The sequence below is a fragment of the Falco biarmicus genome, chromosome Z (genome assembly GCF_023638135.1).
Source record: "Falco biarmicus isolate bFalBia1 chromosome Z, bFalBia1.pri, whole genome shotgun sequence".
Classification (NCBI taxonomy): Eukaryota; Metazoa; Chordata; class Aves; order Falconiformes; family Falconidae; genus Falco; species Falco biarmicus.
In genome coordinates, this window is record NC_079311.1 from 57,781,639 (window position 1) to 57,800,982 (window position 19,344).

At 36.1% G+C, this 19,344-nt stretch overlaps 2 protein-coding genes across 4 annotated transcripts in view; one reads left to right on the forward strand and one right to left on the reverse strand.

Moving 5' to 3' along the window:
- Nucleotides 1-17,849, forward strand: part of TNPO1 (transportin 1) — a 59,699-nt gene extending 41,850 nt beyond the window's left edge. For all 3 annotated transcript variants that reach the window (XM_056323658.1, XM_056323659.1, XM_056323660.1), the window contains 10 exons: nt 31-138; nt 340-498; nt 593-680; nt 1,313-1,411; nt 1,614-1,709; nt 4,534-4,609; nt 5,407-5,506; nt 6,937-7,011; nt 10,843-10,985; nt 12,517-17,849. In XM_056323658.1, the coding sequence (XP_056179633.1) occupies nt 31-138; nt 340-498; nt 593-680; nt 1,313-1,411; nt 1,614-1,709; nt 4,534-4,609; nt 5,407-5,506; nt 6,937-7,011; nt 10,843-10,950 (909 nt within the window). In that variant the 3' untranslated portion in view covers nt 10,951-10,985; nt 12,517-17,849. The remainder of the gene's footprint in view (nt 1-30; nt 139-339; nt 499-592; nt 681-1,312; nt 1,412-1,613; nt 1,710-4,533; nt 4,610-5,406; nt 5,507-6,936; nt 7,012-10,842; nt 10,986-12,516) is intronic.
- Nucleotides 1-19,344, reverse strand: part of ZNF366 (zinc finger protein 366) — a 214,968-nt gene that overhangs the window by 173,528 nt on the left and 22,096 nt on the right. The window lies entirely within an intron of this gene.

Below are 19,344 nucleotides of genomic sequence, written 5' to 3' on the forward strand. Positions count from 1 at the left end.
CTTTTTTTCTTTTTTTTTTTTTATTTCCAGTGCCTGTCGTCAGTTGCTACTGCCTTGCAATCTGGCTTCCTTCCATACTGTGAACCTGTGTACCAGCGTTGTGTAAATCTGGTACAGAAGACACTTGCACAAGCCATGGTATTTTTTTACTGCTATTCCAATATTTTCAGAATCTCTCCTTAAACCAGTTTATTAACTGTATAAAGTTATGTGTGTGTTGGGAGGTTTGTAGTATAACCGTTCAATATATAAATGAAGCGGCAGTTCTGAAACTTTTTTCACACATTCCCCTGAGAAAATCTAATACTAATTTTGAAAATGCATACTTATTTGTTGCAGTTGCATAATGCTCAGCCAGACCAATATGAGGCTCCAGATAAAGATTTCATGATTGTGGCGCTTGATTTACTCAGTGGTTTAGCTGAAGGACTTGGAGGCAACATTGAACAGCTAGTGGCTCGCAGCAATATCCTGACACTAATGTACCAATGCATGCAGGTGAGATGAGTAACCTGTTTGATCCAAGGATTTTTCTTAAGAGAATCACGCTTCTAGATTCTAGAATTCTTTTTTTTTTTCTTCCTCTTTTTAGGATAAAATGCCTGAGGTACGGCAGAGTTCTTTTGCGTTGTTAGGTGATCTGACAAAGGCCTGTTTTCAGCATGTTAAACCTTGCATTGGTATGTTTCTTTTACTTGTTAAATGATCAACTTGTTTTACAAACTGATAGGAGGCTGGTTTAGCCATGTTAAGCTCCCTGTTCTGTGGATTGCCTTTTCATGGTGTTTTAAGTTTTCCTTTTCCTTATCCTTATTCCTGTCTTTGCGACTAATTCTTTCTTAAAATTTAATAAAAGATGTGATTGCATTCTAAGCTTCATTGCTTTTTCACACATAGCTGAATACATAGCTACACAGGTGATTTGAGGGTTATTCAACTATATTGTAACACTACAAGTACTTGGTACCCGTGGTTTTTGTCTTCTCTCATCTTCTCATCTCTCCCCAGCCCCAGTATGGGAAAAGCAGACAAAAGATTTCTAAAGCTGTATAAAGATAAAGCCTATTAAAAACATTTTAAAATTGTAATTTGAAAAGATTTTCATTGATCTGCTTAGGTTTGAAAACCCAGGTTAATCAGATACATAGCAGAAATACAGCTCTTGTTAATTATATGTAGCTCTTCCCAAGTGTTTAAATAGGCTTACATTACTTTTTTTAAAAAAAACCTTCTTTTTTCCTCCATGATCTTACAGTAATGGGACAAGATAGTTGTATTGTGTTATGAGATTTTAAAATGTTGTTCTTTCTAGCTGATTTCATGCCAATTTTGGGAACCAACCTAAACCCTGAATTCATTTCTGTGTGTAACAATGCCACGTGGGCAATTGGAGAAATCTCCATCCAGATGGGTAAGTTTTGGTTTTTTTTCTTTGAATCTCTGCACATTTAGCATGGTTTGTCTAGGGGTTCTGGATTTTTTTATAGTGATACTTCCATGTTAAAATTTAAATTAAATTTTAGATTCTTGTCCTTGTTCAATGTACCCAATCTATTTGGATTATGTATATTAATGGTAATTTTCTTCTGAATTTTTTTTTTTGGCTGTTCCAGGTATAGAGATGCAGCCTTATATTCCAATGGTGTTGCACCAGCTTGTAGAAATAATTAACAGACCAAACACACCAAAGACGTTGTTAGAGAACACAGGTACCCAAAAACTGAACGATACATGAAGGGAATGACAGATTATTTTTTTTTATAATGACTTTAAAAATTGCATAGGGGAACCACACCAGAACTGATATTATTGCTGTGTATTTGGCTTTTATAAGCAAAAGCAACTCTGTTTTGCAGAAGCTCTTACAAGTCTCAGTCTTGCAGCAAACCATCTATCATATATCTAGATTCTTAGTTATTGCTTTCTTACTTCTATAAGTTTTATTGTATTTATTTATCATCTGTTTAAGTATTCTTCCAGTTTTATTTATGTATTGAATATGACAAATGTATGCAGTAACACTTAAAGACCTAGTTCACAGATTTTAATATATGCATGTCCTTACACGTGTACTGTATATATATGTCTAGTGTTTGAGACAAATGTAATTGGCATATATAAAACAAATAATGAACTCATAGAATTTACAAAAAATGCACTCATTTTTTTTAAGACAGACTTGTAATATTGTGCACAAAAATCTAGATCTGTGATGGCAGTTTTACCACAACATAATGAAATTATGTTTAACTTCTATTGACTGGTCACTTAATAACAAATTTCTGAAAAGAATTCTAATAACGGCATGCATGGTTTAGGTTCTAGCCCACAGCTTTGCCTTCCAAATTGGGAGTAATCCCCAAATGCCTTACTGAATCAGAATTTCTGAGGCTTGTTTCTTTTGCATTGATAGAGGGCACGTTCTGGTATGAAGAGCACCTTCCATACTTCAGCAAAACTTTATTAATAATTTGACAGGTTCTGGTTTACTATTTTACTCATTGAGAATTTTTTTTTTTTCTGTTTGCAAACTTAACTGTCCTGCAAGAAAATGACACTTTAGTCATGATACCTGACATGTTTGAAAATGATGCAAATTCAGTGGTACAGTTACATTCTTTGAGCTAAGCAAGAGATAAATTTTCAATTTATATTTTTCCTCTGGCATTCTCTAAACTTAAAAGCTGTACTTTTTCTGCGTCACTTCCCCTACCCCTATTTAGTATGGAAGGTGAACTTGAAGGAAAAATTACCTAGTTGTCTGGCATATTATAGGTACTACTTTTTGCAGAGATAATTTTGGAGCAAATCCCTACTTGTTGTGAAATATACCATGGAATAGGATAGCCATATAAATTTTCTTTCCCCTGCTCCTTGCCCTGCCCCCCTTCCTCTACACCAGTGGATGTGTAATACTTGTAACTGAGAGGCATCCAGTATGTAAATGTTTGCTTCCAGCATTGTTAGAGAATTTTTGGAAGCATCCAGGCACTGACTTTTTCTTTATTCTCTTAATAGTTACTTTAAATGTGGATGCATAACTGCAAATAAATGTTGAGTGTGGTGTACTTATTATAGTTTGTTGTGGGATATTGTGCTGCATGCCACTAGTATATGCAAGAATATTACTGTTTTCTGGTTTAGCTTCTATGTACTGAGCTATGAAAACACTTCTCCAATGGAAACATGAGACCACTTACAGTAAAAGTAATTGCATAGAAAATAATCAGTACATGCCAAGAAGTTGATCTTTGATAGAGATGACTATTCCTGTGAGAATTTACAAACTTAGAAGTGTATTTTCATTTGAAAGTAGCACTTCAAATGCAGTTTTGTAAGTTAGATCTGCCAAAAATTTTACACACTGCGTATTGAAATTGAGTAACATCAGGGAAAAACAGTACATTACCAGTGAGCTGCAGCTTTCATGGAATGAGTATGTTTCAAACTGCTAGTATATCCTACACCAAACTTTTACTGGAGAAAGCATCATCTGCTTTATTGCATGTTTCATGAAACTGTTCACAAATGCCTGTTAATTAGAGTGTTGCATAGTATGTCCCTTGAACATAGGTTTCCTTTCTCTGCTTCATATAAATCTGCTGGATTTTAGTATTATTCATGTATTTTGCTTCAAGTAATCCTGATACATTATTCCCCACCCTTTCCTTTTTCTAAAGATTAATCTTCTGTGAGTTGAGCAAACACCATTAAAACACATTTACGTGATGATACTTTCTTCGGTCTGTCCCTTGGAACAAAGGACCATACTACCTAATCATGTGATGAAGCAGCTTTGCTTTTCATGTGTCCTTATGTCTTGTTTTCAGAAGTCTGATTCTTGCATGACTTCTATGAGGAAGTCTTTTGTGAACAAGAGAAATATTGGGATTAAAGAATAATTTTCTGCAGTCAGTTGCTGCGAGTTAGCATACAAGATAATGAACAAGACAAATATTTGGTGCTCTCTGAGAAGTGTTTCTCATCTATTTAGCATTTTTATATAGACCACTATTTTCCATGTTAAAGTATTTATAAATGTATTTTTACTGACACAGTAGATCTATTAAAATCTTGAATTCTAAATATTTAAAGAAAAATGTTTACAATACTTGATACTAAAACTGAAAATGGTTAATTACTTTTTATCAAGAATATCCATAATAGTACATTTCAATAGAAATTTTTAAATGTATGGTAGCTAAATTTATTGTAAGAGATTACTCTGAAGAGGACAGAATGACTACTTACATCAGAAAGCCTTTGGATTTTAAATTGTGTTTTTGGTGTTCTCTCATTTACTTTAATTTTTCTTTTACCCTGGAGAGTATACCATATATGTTGCTGCCTCTTATTTAGGGGGTGGTAATAAACAGCACTGGTGAAATCTTATGTTTATTATCATACACAGATTCTGTTGGTTTCTGTTTCTGAGTTATTTGTTGTTTTTTCTTTATTTTTTCTCCTCCCCCCTCATTTGCTCATGTCTTGGTTGGCGTTTGGTGGTGTATAACCGTGATTGCGTTACCTTAGCAATAACAATTGGTCGTCTTGGTTACGTTTGTCCTCAAGAGGTGGCCCCCATGCTACAGCAGTTTATAAGACCCTGGTGTGTATTATTCAATCTTTTTTTTTTAATTCATTTTTCTTCACTCTCTTTCTTTCTTTCTTCTCTCTATCTCACTTTTAGATATATTTTCAGTTGGTTACAAAATCTCAATCCTTAATCATTGCCAACCATGTGACTAATCTTGTCCTATCAGGTTTGTGAGTTTTTAGTAGCACCGTCATGTATCCTTTATGTTGTGGCTAACGACTAATTTATGCATGGGATAAGATTGTCACATGCTTGCTGTGTTAAAGCTTGATTATGAAAGAGCATTTTAAAATCCACCAGAATGATAATACAATGCATGCAAATACAGTAAAATTTAAACTGTGCATTACTTTACTTAAAATTCAGTCTGAGGCTTGAATTGCTGTAAGGAGTATATGTTTATAGATTTGTTATGTATAAAATAGCTTGCTTGCTGCTGTAAAAGTTAAATAACTGTTCTGTAAGTGGTACCTGACATAATTCATACTGTGATAGTAGTATATGTCCCGTTTCTAATAATGATAGTTCCTATAAATATTTCAGATACATGTTTCCTTTGTATTTAATGGAATACAGGTCACACTTTCTAACTGCATATAGTGCAACAGGAGAACAAGATTCAGGAGATGATGCCTGATGGGAATACACTAGTAAAGACTTTGGGCAACAAGTGTTTTTCTAAGTGTTCAAAGTAGTATTTCAGATCATCTGATCAGTGTGACTTATTCCATCAGATACTGTCATCTAGTTCTGACTTGATTGAAGAGAAAGTAGTAGAGTTAGCTAAATTTTGTTCTCCAACTTGCTAGGTGCACCTCTCTGCGAAACATAAGAGACAATGAGGAAAAGGATTCAGCGTTCCGTGGGATATGTACCATGATCTCGGTCAACCCTAGTGGAGTAGTCCAAGTAAGAAATATGAATAGATCTAAACTTCTTTTCTTTACTCGTGAAATTTAGTGAAAGCTGTATATGAGGTATGAAAAAGTTCAGTGTGACATGATTTCCTTCAGTACGTGATGTAGCTTTATTTTGAGGCCAAAATGTTTATATTGCAAATGATACATATCATGGTGCTTCGGTAATTGTCACCTAGCAAAGGAAAGGAGAAGAGCATTGTTAAATATAGGTTTGGTCTTTTACTTACAAATAATATGTAAATAATGAACTTCGACTAAAATAATTGTGTTTTGATACTTCTGTCAGGCTGTTGTCAGGTTCTGTATGAAAATAAAAGCCAAAAGCTGACATACTTAAACCTATTTTCCAGATGTAACCTAGGCTTTTAAAACAAGAAGCAGAACAAAAACAGTAACCACCCATGCATTCTTAAAACTTGGGTAGGGAAGGTTCTGTTTCAGCTTTGGATATTGCTTAAATACTCAATGTGACAAGGAACGTGGAACTCTTAAAATAGCTATTAGATCTGAAGAATAGACTGACTTGCTCTTTAGTCTCCACACCTCCAAAATAAAACTGTATCAGTGTAATATTTTCTAAGAGGAAAACAAAGGTAATTTTCCATCTCCCCTGCCTGGAATTCTTCCTGAAACACAAGAATTGAGCCTCTACCTTGTTTTGAAATGTTCAGTTCATTTCACTTGTGCCTTGTTCTGTACTTAGCATTTGCCTCTTCTACTTTCCCTTTTGTTCTTTCACATAGTTTGAGGGGATAATTAAGGACTTTTCATTATCCTGTGTCTCCTTCTCTGTAGCCGTTATCCTTGTTTCTTACCCAAAAGCAAGGGCATTATCAGCTTAATGATTAAATACGTAATGGTGTAGTAGGGGGTAATGCAGGACAGCAGATGAACTAAGTATAGGGATTTTGGGGTGGCTTTAGTTTTGAACCTGTATGATAAACATTCTGTGTGTCCCAGGAAAAACTTCTGGCTCTGATTAAAGTAGTACAACAGCTTTTTTTTCTCCAAATGGAAATGTGCGAGAGTGAGTGAGTGAGTTGTGACTGTCTTGAATTTGGTGCTTGTTATTAAGGTGATTGGTTCTTGAACTTAGTATGTGTACTGAAAGAATCAATGTTAGAGAAGCGTATGTGGGAGGGGAGGGTTGTTGGGGTTTTTTTCTAACTGTGGTTTCGTTTAGTCAAAAATCTGATTAAACCAAGCTATTCCTACACTCAGCTATTTCTATTTCTGAACACTTAGGCATACAATAACTTACTGTTACTGTCTGAATTAACTGAAAAATGAATACATAAAAGCAAAAGCAGTTGTGAATTAGGATGAAAGACCCTGCATAGTTCATAGAATGAACATCAAGCATTGTTTGCAGACCCATAAATTGAGGTTTCTAACCTGTGTGATTGTTTAATCTTATAGGACTTTATTTTTTTTTGTGATGCTGTTGCATCGTGGATTAGCCCAAAAGATGATCTCCGAGACATGTTCTGTAAGGTAATGTTTCTAATATAACAGTATATCCTAACAGTGGTTGTTTTGGATCCTCTGTTGTTTTTTTCTTCCTTTCTGTTCCCACCGTTAGCACTTACTGTATTTGTGTTCATGGAGGCTTCTTCAAAAGGTCATAAATTTTCAGACAAAACAAGATAGAAATTCTAACTTTTTCTTTTCTAACCTATATTTTCTTATATGCATTTGGATTATTCTGAACTTTTTTAAACAATATTGAAAAGTTCACTGGATATCTTATTTGAAAGGATAATCATCATCCTTAAAGAACTTTTCATAATGTCCACCTTACTGAGTTTTACCTGCATTTAAAAGAACATGGTTTTTTATACCATATGTAAAACTTTTATCTGTAGAAAATAAGATTTGTATGGTTCAAGATTCCTTTTCCATGAAGATGCTTACTTTAATTTCTCTTACTACTGCTGGAAGTAAGTTTTCAGGATTGCTTAATTCTCCACAGAATCTCTCTTGGATGAGTTATATGCAAGCAAAAGAACTGTTTGCCTTGTTTAAAATAAGCAAAAAAATCCCACCCGTAATGTGATATATTGTGTTTTGGCACTAATGTATCAGATTAAAAAAAACCAACCAAAAAAACACAACTTACTTCTGTTACATGAACAGTTGCTGTTACTGTTCAGTAGTGTGGCTCCCCTCACAAACTGTAAAGTGAAATCTCTGTTTTTAGGAAGGATGTATGTCAAAAGTTCATGATGCTCCTCTTAAAGAAGAAATAGAGTATATCCCTAAGCACTTACTAGGATAATGGGTTAGTACTGGTGCTTTTTTTTAAAGTAATGCCATGTGTGAGCATTGGAAGAGGAGATGGAACTTTTGTATCCCATCTGTAAGAGCGATGACAGAAATCTCGCTGTCTTAGCCTTTTGGATAACTGGTCTCCTCTGAAGGAGCACCAGGCCCAGGAAATGCACAGCTATGAGTGTTCTAGCATCAGCAAACAGTAAATACAGTCTTGAAAGACAATCCAGGATGCTGTCTGTGATGATTTTCCAAAGCAGTCTCAGTGTTTCTGCACTGGTCCTTCAGCATTGAATACTTGCATCAGTAAGTTAGGTTCCTCTTTTTCAGACTCTTTCCACATTATCCATGTGGGATCTAATGCATTCAAACAAGACACAGTGGTTCTTGGTCACTTGGCATAAGGAAATCCTTGCTTTTTGAAGTGTATTCTTTTGTGGTTTTTTCCATGCAAGAAAGGAAATGAAGCTTTCTTCAAGTGATGGCACGTACAGTTTTTAGATTACTGCCTCATGAATACATGACTGCTGTAGTCCAGTTAGATGTTTTTCCAACAATAATTATGCCTATCAGGAACAATGGGGAAAAAAAAAAAAGATTGCCCAGTGTTTCTTTTGTTTGTTTGTTTGGAGTGTTTTAGCACTAGAGTTGAGAGAGGAAATACCTCTTCCAAAAGTATGGGTGGATGAGCTGCTCATGTTGAACTCTGACACATACCCTAAGAATTTTATCACTTTTTATAAAAGCAAGGTTTCTGAAGACTAGCTGAAGCTCACTTGCTAAAACTCTACTGGAAGATGATTTTTTTCAAGTGTTCCTTTAGTTATACCTGAACATTCTTCAATTTTCAGTAGTTTCTTGGCAGCTGGCTAATCTGACTCTTGGGGTAAGGAAAGAGAGGTGAGCCTGCTTGTGGAAGGTCTTTTCCAGGGAGAAAAGCAGTAAGTTAACTGGGGGCACTGTAATGTCGTTATTACTACATCCTGTTTAAGAGCAACTCTGCTTGAGAACGTTGTGTTGAGGGTGAAATTGGTACCATGAGCTTTAACTTTGACATTGCCTTTTCTGTGAGCATGTGTTCATGACAGACTGTTGCACAATTCAGTATCATTGAATTTAAAAATAGAAAACTTCAGACTCTCTTGGCCTAATTTCCTATGAGGAGGAGCCATTTCATAGTATCACAGAATGGTCAGGGTTGGAAGGGACCTCTGGAGATCATCTAGTCCAATGCCCTGCCAAAGCAGGTTCCCCTACAGCAGGTTGCACAGGGTTGCATCCAGTCACGTTTTGAATGTCTCCAGAGAAGGAGACTCCACCGCCTCTCTGGGAAGCCTGTTCCAGTGCTCTGTCACCCTCAAAGTAAACAAGTTCTGCCTCATATTCGCATGGAACTTCTGGGGTTTCAGTCTGTGCCCATTGCCCCTTGTCCTGTCACTGAGCACCACTGAAAAGAGCCTGGCCCCATCCTCTTGACATGCACCCTGAAGATATTTGTAGACGTTGATAAGGTCCCCTCTCGGTCTTCTCTGCTCCAGGCTAAAGAGGCCCAGCTCCCCCAGCATTTCCTCATAAGGGGGATGCTCCACTCCCCTCATCGTCTTCATAGCCCTCCACTGGGCCCTCTCCAGCAGTTCTCTGTCTCTCTTGAACTGGGGAGCCCAGAACTGGACACAGCTCTCCAGAAGCAGCCTCACCAGGGCAGGGTAGAGGAGGAGGATAGGCTCCCTGGACCTGTTGGCCACGTATCTAATGCACCCCAGGATGACACCATTGGCCTTCTGGGCCACCAGGGCACACTGCTGGCTCATGGGCAACTTGCTGTTGACCAGACCTCCCAGGCCCTTCTCTACAGAGCTGCCTTCTGGCAGGTCAACCCCCAAGCCCCAGCCTGTGCTGGTGCGTGGGGTTGTTCCTCCCCAGGTGCAGGACCCTACACTTGCCCTTGTTGAACTTCATTAGGTTCCTCTCCACCCAGCTCCCCAGCCTGTCCCGGTCCTGCTGAATGGCAGCGCAGCCTGCTGGGGTATCAGCCACTGCTCCCAGTTTAGTGTCATCAGCAAACTGGCTGAGGGTGCACTCTGTGCCTGCGTCCAGGTCCCTGATGAGCGAGTTGAACAGGACTGGAGCAGCACTGACCCCGGGCACAGCGCTGGCCTCAGCCTCCAGCCAGGCTCTGCGCCGCTGATCACAGCCCCCCGGGCTCTGCCGTCCAGCCAGTTCTCAATCCACCTCTCTGTCCGCTCACCTGACCCACACTCCTGAGCTTACCTGGGAGGCTGTTGTGGGAGACTGTCATCTGCTTTTGTTCTTTCTAATATTTGCCTTTTAACCTGCTGTTCTCAGAGCTAACATACGAAGACCTTTTTGATAGTATCATTTAATTTTCATAGTTCTCAGCTAATTTATTACATTGGAAGGTCCAGACTGAAACCCGTAAATATTTTTTTTTTTTTCCCTTCTCACTGGCTTTTGACTACCACTGACTGTGGATCCCTGTTAATTCAAAGCACAAAAGATTTTAACAGCTTCCATTTTCAGTGACAGTCTTACAGATTCCATGGAAAAAACAGAGCTCTCAGCGGATGCTTTTGCATCTGTGCTAAAGCTAACAGGTATTCATTCTCTCAAGTGCTGGCTGCAGATTTGGCTCAGGTTTCTTCCCACAGTATATCACACATTTTGAAAAGAAACATGAATACAGTAATCTTAACATATGTAAGCCATTTTAATTGATGAAATATTTAGCCTTCTGAAGTGGCCTATCTCTAGGTTTTAAGTCACCTTACTCATTAAAAATACATATAGGTATGTATACACACACTAATTTTGTGTGGACAGCTATATTCCATCTGTCACCCTTAAAAGAAACATTTCCGTTAAAAAAGACATTACTAGACTTTCTTTCTTTCTTAGTAGCATTTCAGTATTAAATTGGAGAATTCAAATGGACAGATGTATGATCCAGCAGTTTGTGGCTTACTGCATATGTTGCTCATAAATAATGTAACCTCTGTTTAGTGATTATTTTGACTTCCCCCCTCTTATTTGTAGATTCTTCATGGATTTAAAAATCAAGTTGGGGATGAGAATTGGAGGCGTTTCTCTGACCAGTTTCCTCTTCCCTTAAAAGAGCGCCTTGCAGCTTACTATGGAGTTTAACCTCATGCACTGTAGCTGCAGTCCCATAATTAGAGGTAAGGACACAAATCTTTGGTAACAAGAGCTGTATGACAGACTTCCTCCCTGTTTGCATTATATGAATCAGAGTAGAATTTTTCAGATACACTGGATATCTTCCCTACCCATAAGAAGGAAAAAAAAGTGGGATGATAGTATACCTAAATGATGGTAGCTGTAGCAGAAGCAGTTGTCTGATCCTGTATTTTATTATTACAGAGAGAGAGAGAGAAAGAAGGAAAAAAGACGAGTGTATCGTACACAGGATAGTCTATCAAGATAAGACTGGAAGTGTAGGTATAACGAAGTGACAGTTCAAGTTTAATAAGCCAAGTGATGAACATGATCCTCAAGCCATCATACTCTCTTATGTCTTATGAATTAGTAGATGGCAGGTGTTGTCTAAGCAGGAATATTCATTCCTTTAGGCTGGGAAGGCAAGTTTGTTGATGCACTTCAGCTATGAGAGGTCCCGTATGCTCCAAATCGCATACTAGATCTTTGCACTGAATAAAAGATGTTATGCTGATCTGTAACTGCTGTAACTGTAGAGCATGCTGTTTTGGGGAGGCTGTTGTGTTTATTATTGCCACGTTCCATTTTGTGCATCAATTCAGAATTGTTACTGTTCTGTGCAGAGGATGATTCAACTTCAGCCAAGAAAAGTGACAGTGCATTCTAGAATAATTATATTATACTACCCTGCTTTGTATGCTATCTGTGCACACTATAAAGCAAATTTCCCACGTGTGAAGTAGATGATACTGTGAAGAGATTGTTACACTAACCAAAAAAGAATGTGAATTGAGTTTATTCATTCAGTATAAATTTGATACTTGCTGTAGAACTTTTATACTGAAAATATGTGAGTGAATCATGCAATTCTCTTCTCATTTATTGTTGAATAGACAACTATTTAAAAGTCAGCCTAAGATTTTTTTCAAAGTCAGTGACATAAGAAATCCTGTTTGAACTGTATGTTTGATTTGAACAATGGATTAAAAATAAACCAATGTCAAATATTTACACATTTATCAATGAGGGCGTTCTAGTTCTGGCATAAAGGTGTTTTCCTCTCCTAATGAAGAGGAATCCAAAGTGATAGAATTCATCATGATCTTCAGTTTGAACTGAGGAGACACTATCTATGGCTATCTTGTTTAATCTACCTAAAAGTAAAGTTGTCAGGTCAGTAGCAGATACGTTTAATATTCTTTCTCAGTGTCATCACTACCTCTTAAGTTTGTGCTATGAAAAGCTTGTGAGAATATATAGGACTCGTTTTATCTGTAATCCAAGCTTAGGCACAATAGTGAACTGTCAATGTAGCTTTAAAGCATACATTGTTTCATGAATAATAATTTACTTGATATAAATGGGCTTTTCTCTTAACACACTTAGAAGGTGTAATCTAGGTGTTAATTCATTTTTAAGTTAAAGGTTGGTGCCTACTGCTTAAAAAAGGCAAAAAACCTCTGTTTAAGCACAGATTTGTCAGTTAAGGTTAAAGATAAGATATAATTGTACCTTTATCTTTTTCTTTTACAGGTCCTTCAGTCTGGGAGACTATGAGGGAGCCTCTGCACCCAGGGAAAATGTTACCCTTTACTGGGGGGAAGGGTAAACCAGTAGGGAATACAGTACAATCCCAACCCTACTGGGAGGGGCGGGAGGGAGGTGTTGCCGTCACTGTATTAAGTCGATGTTGGGAAATGTTTTAACATCTGGAGCCTTTGTGGGTGGAAATCTGTCTCCTATTACAACTCTGCACTGTATGTGAAGAAGAAAAAAAAAAAAAAAGAATCTAGTCACAAAACAGCACATTCTGGAATATTATGGGGAATTGTACCAAAATAAGAACCATGTAATTGAATCATAGGGATATGTAAAGAGGAAAACTATTTTGCGCACAATAAAGGAAACCCAAGAATGGGGGTCGCAAACAGTAAAAGGCTTTCTTTTTTCTTTTATGTTTTTTTAAGTAAGGGTTTTCTACATTATTTCATCCTGCTTGATGGGATTCCTAGGTATTTGCATGTTAATGAAGAACTACACAAATGAAGTTAGTACAGTTAAAATGCAGCTTGCATCTGTATTAGGCGCAGGCACTTGCAGTGTACAATATAGAAACCCCATAGTAAATTTAATAAAGGTTAACTTGGACAAAGTGAAGCAACCTGCAAGCTGCCAAATGAGTCACTCCTTTCATTTTTAGGGTAAGGGGAGGGACACTTCAAAGGAAAGATTGACATCTTTATTTTTACATTAAAAAATAATTAAAGTAGTGGATATGATTTAATTATTGTACTTCATTAGATTTAATTTCTAGAGTAAAGCATTATTCTTAATGTGCAGTTTAAGGTTCGGGCATGCATTCTGGCTCATAGTGATCAGAAGTAATTTAGTGGGAAAGTAGCATGCTTGCATCACATAGATTGAAACTGGTATACTTTTACCTATGTTGCGCCAGTTTTGTGTTGCAGTTTACCAATTCAATATAGCCCTGCATTTAAAATTCCTTTTCAAGATTCTGTGGATTTTTATTTGATTAAGAATATAGATATAAAGTACTGTAGTTAACAATTAGGCCTTGAAATACCTTTTTAGGATCTGTTAAGAATAAGATTGATATTGTATTGTGTGTAACCTGCACAATGTGGAAAGCTGATATAGCTGTGCAAAATATTTGCCTCTGTGCTGTCAGTGTGATGTGCTTTCTGCATGGTTATATACTAGTGATTTTATCAGAATCTCTAAAAATGAGTTACATGGTAAGACCCGTTAAAGGCTGCATAAATGTTAGTTGGCACGTAAAGACAATTGTAGAAGTTGATGACATGATTGCTATATTTGTGTTTATTCCCACTCAACATACTACCTTCTATGCTTTCTTTTTGTTCAAAGCATGATCTTAAAGAGATGTTTTAAGTTAATAGATGTAATGCAGGGTATCTACACTGTATCGGCGCATGTTGGTGGCCCTTTGTGATGTAGTTAAATGCACAAGGGTGCAAGTTTAAAGCTACGGAGTGAAAGTTGGTTTGGATCCTCTTCATTTCATTTGTTTAGCTTTTCTGTTGTGGTTTTTTTTCCCTCTACTTACATGTGTTCCTGTGAATAAATCCTTGTTAAGTTAACCCTTTACTTTTCCTTCCATGTGTATTTTCTTAGTACTGTGAATGTGAAATCCTAACTGGTACACTTGATCTTGTGTCCATCTGAAAGTGGCAAGTCTTTAATAATTTAGATTGCCTAAAGAGTATCCCATGATGATAAAGGAAAATGGAGAGATTTTTAACTCTGCTGGTCAGAGGTGATGCCACACCTTTCCATTTTTCAAGTGCTGCATAATTAATCTGCAAAACAAAATTAAGCCATAACAGCCTTTTTGTAGATGTAGTTTCTCACCTTTGCATTGCAAAATGGATACTGGATAACAGGTTTTGGGTTTTTTTGTTTGGTTGGTATTTTTTTTAAGAACTTGCTCTTCTTTGCATGGTTCTGTTCTTCGACTGTTGAATGATTTAGCCATTGCACTGAAGTTTGAGCTGTGTGAGTGTGAACATTAACGAGTTTTTATTTTTATTTTTTTAATGCATGATAGCATGCATGTTTTACATGCCCCCACCCCCTCTTTTTTTGGCTTTGCAAATTTTAATGGATTATGCCTGAAAAATAGTTTGGGCATGTACTGTATGAAGTACATTCACTAATGCTAGTACATAGTATTTATTCAGTTTGGTCAAAATTGCATGTGGTAACTTGCTTTCAAATTACATCGCTTTGGTAGCAAATGCAAAATTCCTTCTTAACTAGTAACTCTGAAGCAAATTAGTAGTAGTCACTAAAACCACTTTAAAAGCAAATTCTGGAAGGGAAAAAACCCCAAACCTTTACAATTTAGCAAGGTGGGATGTTATTTTAGATCCAAACTTGCTTTAATTTTGAGTGTGTTTTGAACATTAGGGAAGAGTTTCAGAGAAATGACATTAAAAAATCTGTAGAAGAAAAAAACTACCCAAATAATTTAGAAAGCCCTTTTAACCAAATAAAACCACTCCACCTCACCCCGGATTAGCTTAGGATGCCACTTTTGTACATACATATTTTAATAGGTATTTGTACAGATGTGAACTGATCTCGTATAACAGCAAGGAAAATAATTAAAATAAGGCAGAAGTAAACAGTACTGACAAAGTAGTCTCTTGTATCAGTAAGTTCTGTCATGGTATATTTTACTGCAAATAAACCATTTCCTATTGCATAATATAGCACAGAGATTTGCAGAAGCCATTTAGGGTTTAATGTGAGGTAAGAAAAGTTCTGAAACAGCATTAACATTTATAATTCAATTATTGCATCATGGGATATGTAAAAAGCATCTTAATTCTTGTGGTGTAGTCTTGACAGTTCTTGAATGTGGACTGAATGTTTTTACTGGTAGAATTGTGAGTTTGTCTTTGTTACATTCCAGTGTTTCTGCCTCTTGGCATGCTAAAAGCACGGCTTACTTCATTTGCTCCTTACACACTGAATAAAGTGCTGTTAGTGTGCTAAACTACAGAAATAGCCGCTGCTAAGTAATGGTGTAGATTTTCTACTTGAATATTTTTGTTGTAGGAACCTCAGGAGGTCAGTGTTTACTGTTTTTTATATATGCCTTTTTCCTGTTTTGAGTTTCCCTTTTTGAAGGATGCTGAGAGTGAACAAAAGCTGCTGATCAACCTAAGTTGGTAACAGAAAGTATATTTACAATCTTTGTAAATGCATCTTTTTGGCAGTTCTAAATTGTTGTTAATCTTAAATGAAGTTCAATACTAAATTTTTTTTCATTACACATTCAGGAAACAGCTCATTTCATTTAGGGAAAAAGATCAGAATAGTTCATTATTTTAACCAGTGCAAGCAAAAATAATCAATTTTGTAAATTTTTTCCAAAGCTTGATTATTTTCTAAATCAGTGAATATGTATATATTTAAATTGTAATAAGCTAATTCTTATGCTTTAGTTTATTGCTCCTTAAAGCTTGTACTCAGAAGATTACTTTTAGAAGAATGGGTTTAAAATTTATAATCATTATAATTTTTAAAAGTTAAGAAATCAGATAAATTTTGTAACTACTGATATACACTGTGATTTTTTTTAATTTTTTTTTGTTAGGACTTTTATGTTAGCTTAGCATCAGTCTTAATTACTTAAACTGCATATATTGTATAGTAGTAAAAAGTATATTTTAAAGCTTCAAGTGGCTTTCCTCAAGCGAAACTCATTGCTACTTAGAAATATTCAAATACTAGCTTTATCTCAGGTGAATACTCTTGTACCCTTTTTGTTCAGAACACATGCTAATAAAAAAGTGTCTTAATTATATTAGTTTATGTATTTAATTTGGGCAGCTTCTCTGTCTTAAACTTACTCTAACCTTCTGTTGTGGGACAATAACAACTTGCTTCACCTATTTTATTCATATTGAACGTATTAACACATAAGGTGCAAAAACATTCTTCCCTTGAGGAGAATGCATCCATATTCAAACAATTAAAAATATTTCTTGAAAAAGGCTTTAAATGCACCGTTATATTAGATATCATTTGTTTCAGATTTTCTCAAGGAAAGAAGTTGCAACTTAACACTAATTGCTTCAATACTGTCTCTTTCATGAGGATGATAGATGCATAAAGCTTCTATATAGGGTCTAAAGAGTAACTTTCTGTCTTAGATAAAGGTTAAGCTCTACAGCAAAATGACAAAACATCCTGCCGTTATCTCAGTATAGACACTGATGTCGTTTGTATACATATTTGTTACATATTACATAAGTATTTCCAGTAACCTCATCTTGAATAACTAAAGCTTGATCAGTAGCTGTGTATTTCACTCACCTATGCATTCTCCAGAATGACTTGCATCCATCAGTCTTACAGGTGTTCTTCTCCAGTAGAAAAAGTTTTTGTCTGCCACTGATGCTTACTCTTTGCACTTAATGGTTGCAGCAAGCCAGTTTTAGATTATTGTTTTAAATGGGAAACTGAGGCAACTTAAGGAAACTTGTTGCTTGCCTTGACGAGTATATTCTGCTAAAATAATGATACTCACTTGAATGTACTTATATGAGGGAAGTTTAAAATGGCTCTATAAGATGAATCCCTGCGTGATGTTACATTATACTTTAAATAAGCCAAATCCACTTCTCAAAGAATTCAGCACTTGCAGTATAGTATCGTTTTCCTGTAAGCTGGTTCTGTTGTGCTACTTTCACCTTAGGTATCTATTTCCTTACTTTGGGTGAGCAACAAAATGGGGTGTTTCTTGCAAGGATGGAGATTAGAAAAAAAGATTTGTATAAGCAGGTTCATTTGGCTGTCGAAATCTCCAGTGTAATACTATCTCTTTTCATGGGAAGAAATAAGTATTTATGTTGTACGTTGTCTGACTTACTAATATTAGAAACTTAAAAAACCTTAAATTGGATGCAGTGTACAAAATAGTTTAAAATGAGAGATGACTGGATCTTTCTGCTGACAACTTAGGTTGTGTGAGTTTTGCTTGAAAGCTTTAAATCTGATGTTTCTGTATTCCACAATGTTGGACTGTTTCCTTCAAACATATCCTCCTGCAACCTCTCAAACTGTACTAAATTGAGTGATATTTCCTGAAGTCTGCCTATGTGCTAACAGAACTTCATTTTAAATAGAATATGGTTTTAATTTTTGATAAGCTGCTGAATTTTAAAGAGTTTTTGGGGCCACCAAATATTTTGGATCATGCAGAGAATATATATTGTACTGTAGTAATTTTGTATTTACATTTGTATGATGTGACATAATAGATGTGAATGTTAATCACTGCTTGATTATGTTAATAAAGTTGTTTAAATATAGATGTTGCATTCCAATTTTTAATGAAAGATGAAAATTTCATGTTCAATTATGTTTTGCCTGACCCAGTAGTGCACTCTTCTGGTTCAAAGGTGTAAGTTCTGGAGTCTTTTGAATAGGGATTTTCATTGTATCTGAAAGGAAATTATCCTAGGATAAGTTAAGGTCAGTTCAGTTTAGATGCTTCATGCAGCTGGAGGGCAGAGCAGTGTAGAAACAGGAGGTTTACATGAACTGAAATTAATGACTGTTGTTGGATGATAACTGGTAGCCGCTTTACTACTGAGAAATGGTACATTGACTGTATTTTTGTTTGAGACATCTGGTAATTGCTAAGTCTGACCAAATGGGAAAGGGGAGGAAAAAAAAAAAGTCTCATTGATTGTGCTATCAGTAATGTGAATAATATACAAGGAGTCAACTAGAAGTAAGTTAAAAATATTCAAGACCCTGAACCAAAACTTCCAGTGGTCTTGGTCTAATTTGATCTAGATTTTATGGGACCATGATAATACAAAATATTTAAAGACCTGTTCTTCCATTTATGTAACTTTATGATACAGTAGTCTCTAAAATAAAAGTATGAAACCAAGAGCAGCAGCTTTCTGGACAAAATTCACCCATGTTGATTTGAACATTTTACGTTTGCTTCTTCCAACATTTAACAGTTGGTCAATAGCATGTAGACAATTTGGAGATTTACATATACCTAGCACAGACAGCTTCTATAGTAATGATTAAATTCAATAAAATGCAGTTATAACTGCTTTCTAGAATAATAAAATTTATAGTATTAATTGCTGCATATTTAGCTGAAAGTCTGCTAATGAAGGACTTCAGTTTCCGCCTCCAGAAAGAGGAGCTGTTAATAGCAGTGTAGGTGTGTAGAGACCAAGCTGATGAGCAGAGATCAGTTCCTGTTGACTGACTGAACTGGTGGCTGTGTGGAAGGGGATGGAGGGAAGTCTTTTATAGCCCTCCTCACTCCCCTTAGGTTGCGGGGTACCTGTGATAGAACATCCTGCTGTCAGTCAGATGTTTTGTTCAAGTCTCCTACTATCAGCTTAGAGCCTGATCTTAAGCTGCGGCCTCTGATTTTGAGTCTGAGGTTAATTAATATCTGCATATACAAACGAGATGAGTAGAGTAAGTACTGTCATCTTCAGTAAGTGAAATGAATGTTATGACTAAGTTTGTGGTCAGGTTGCAGAAGTGCAAAGGATTGTAGTTTCAATGTAGGTCATTCTGTTTCTTAAAAAAAAAAAAAAACACAACCAAATTACATCTAATTTAAAGAGGTACTTGAATGAAAAAGTGTTTCTGTAGGAACATTGTGTGTGTAAAATGTATGTGTGTTAAGTGCTCACAGAGTAAATGTTGGTAGCTTTTATTATCCCAGAATGACTCGCAATGAAACATACTGTTTATATAAAGTATTAACATGTAAAGTACATCTCTTTCAGAGGCATTTACCCTTGTTTTGCATAAAATTAGCAT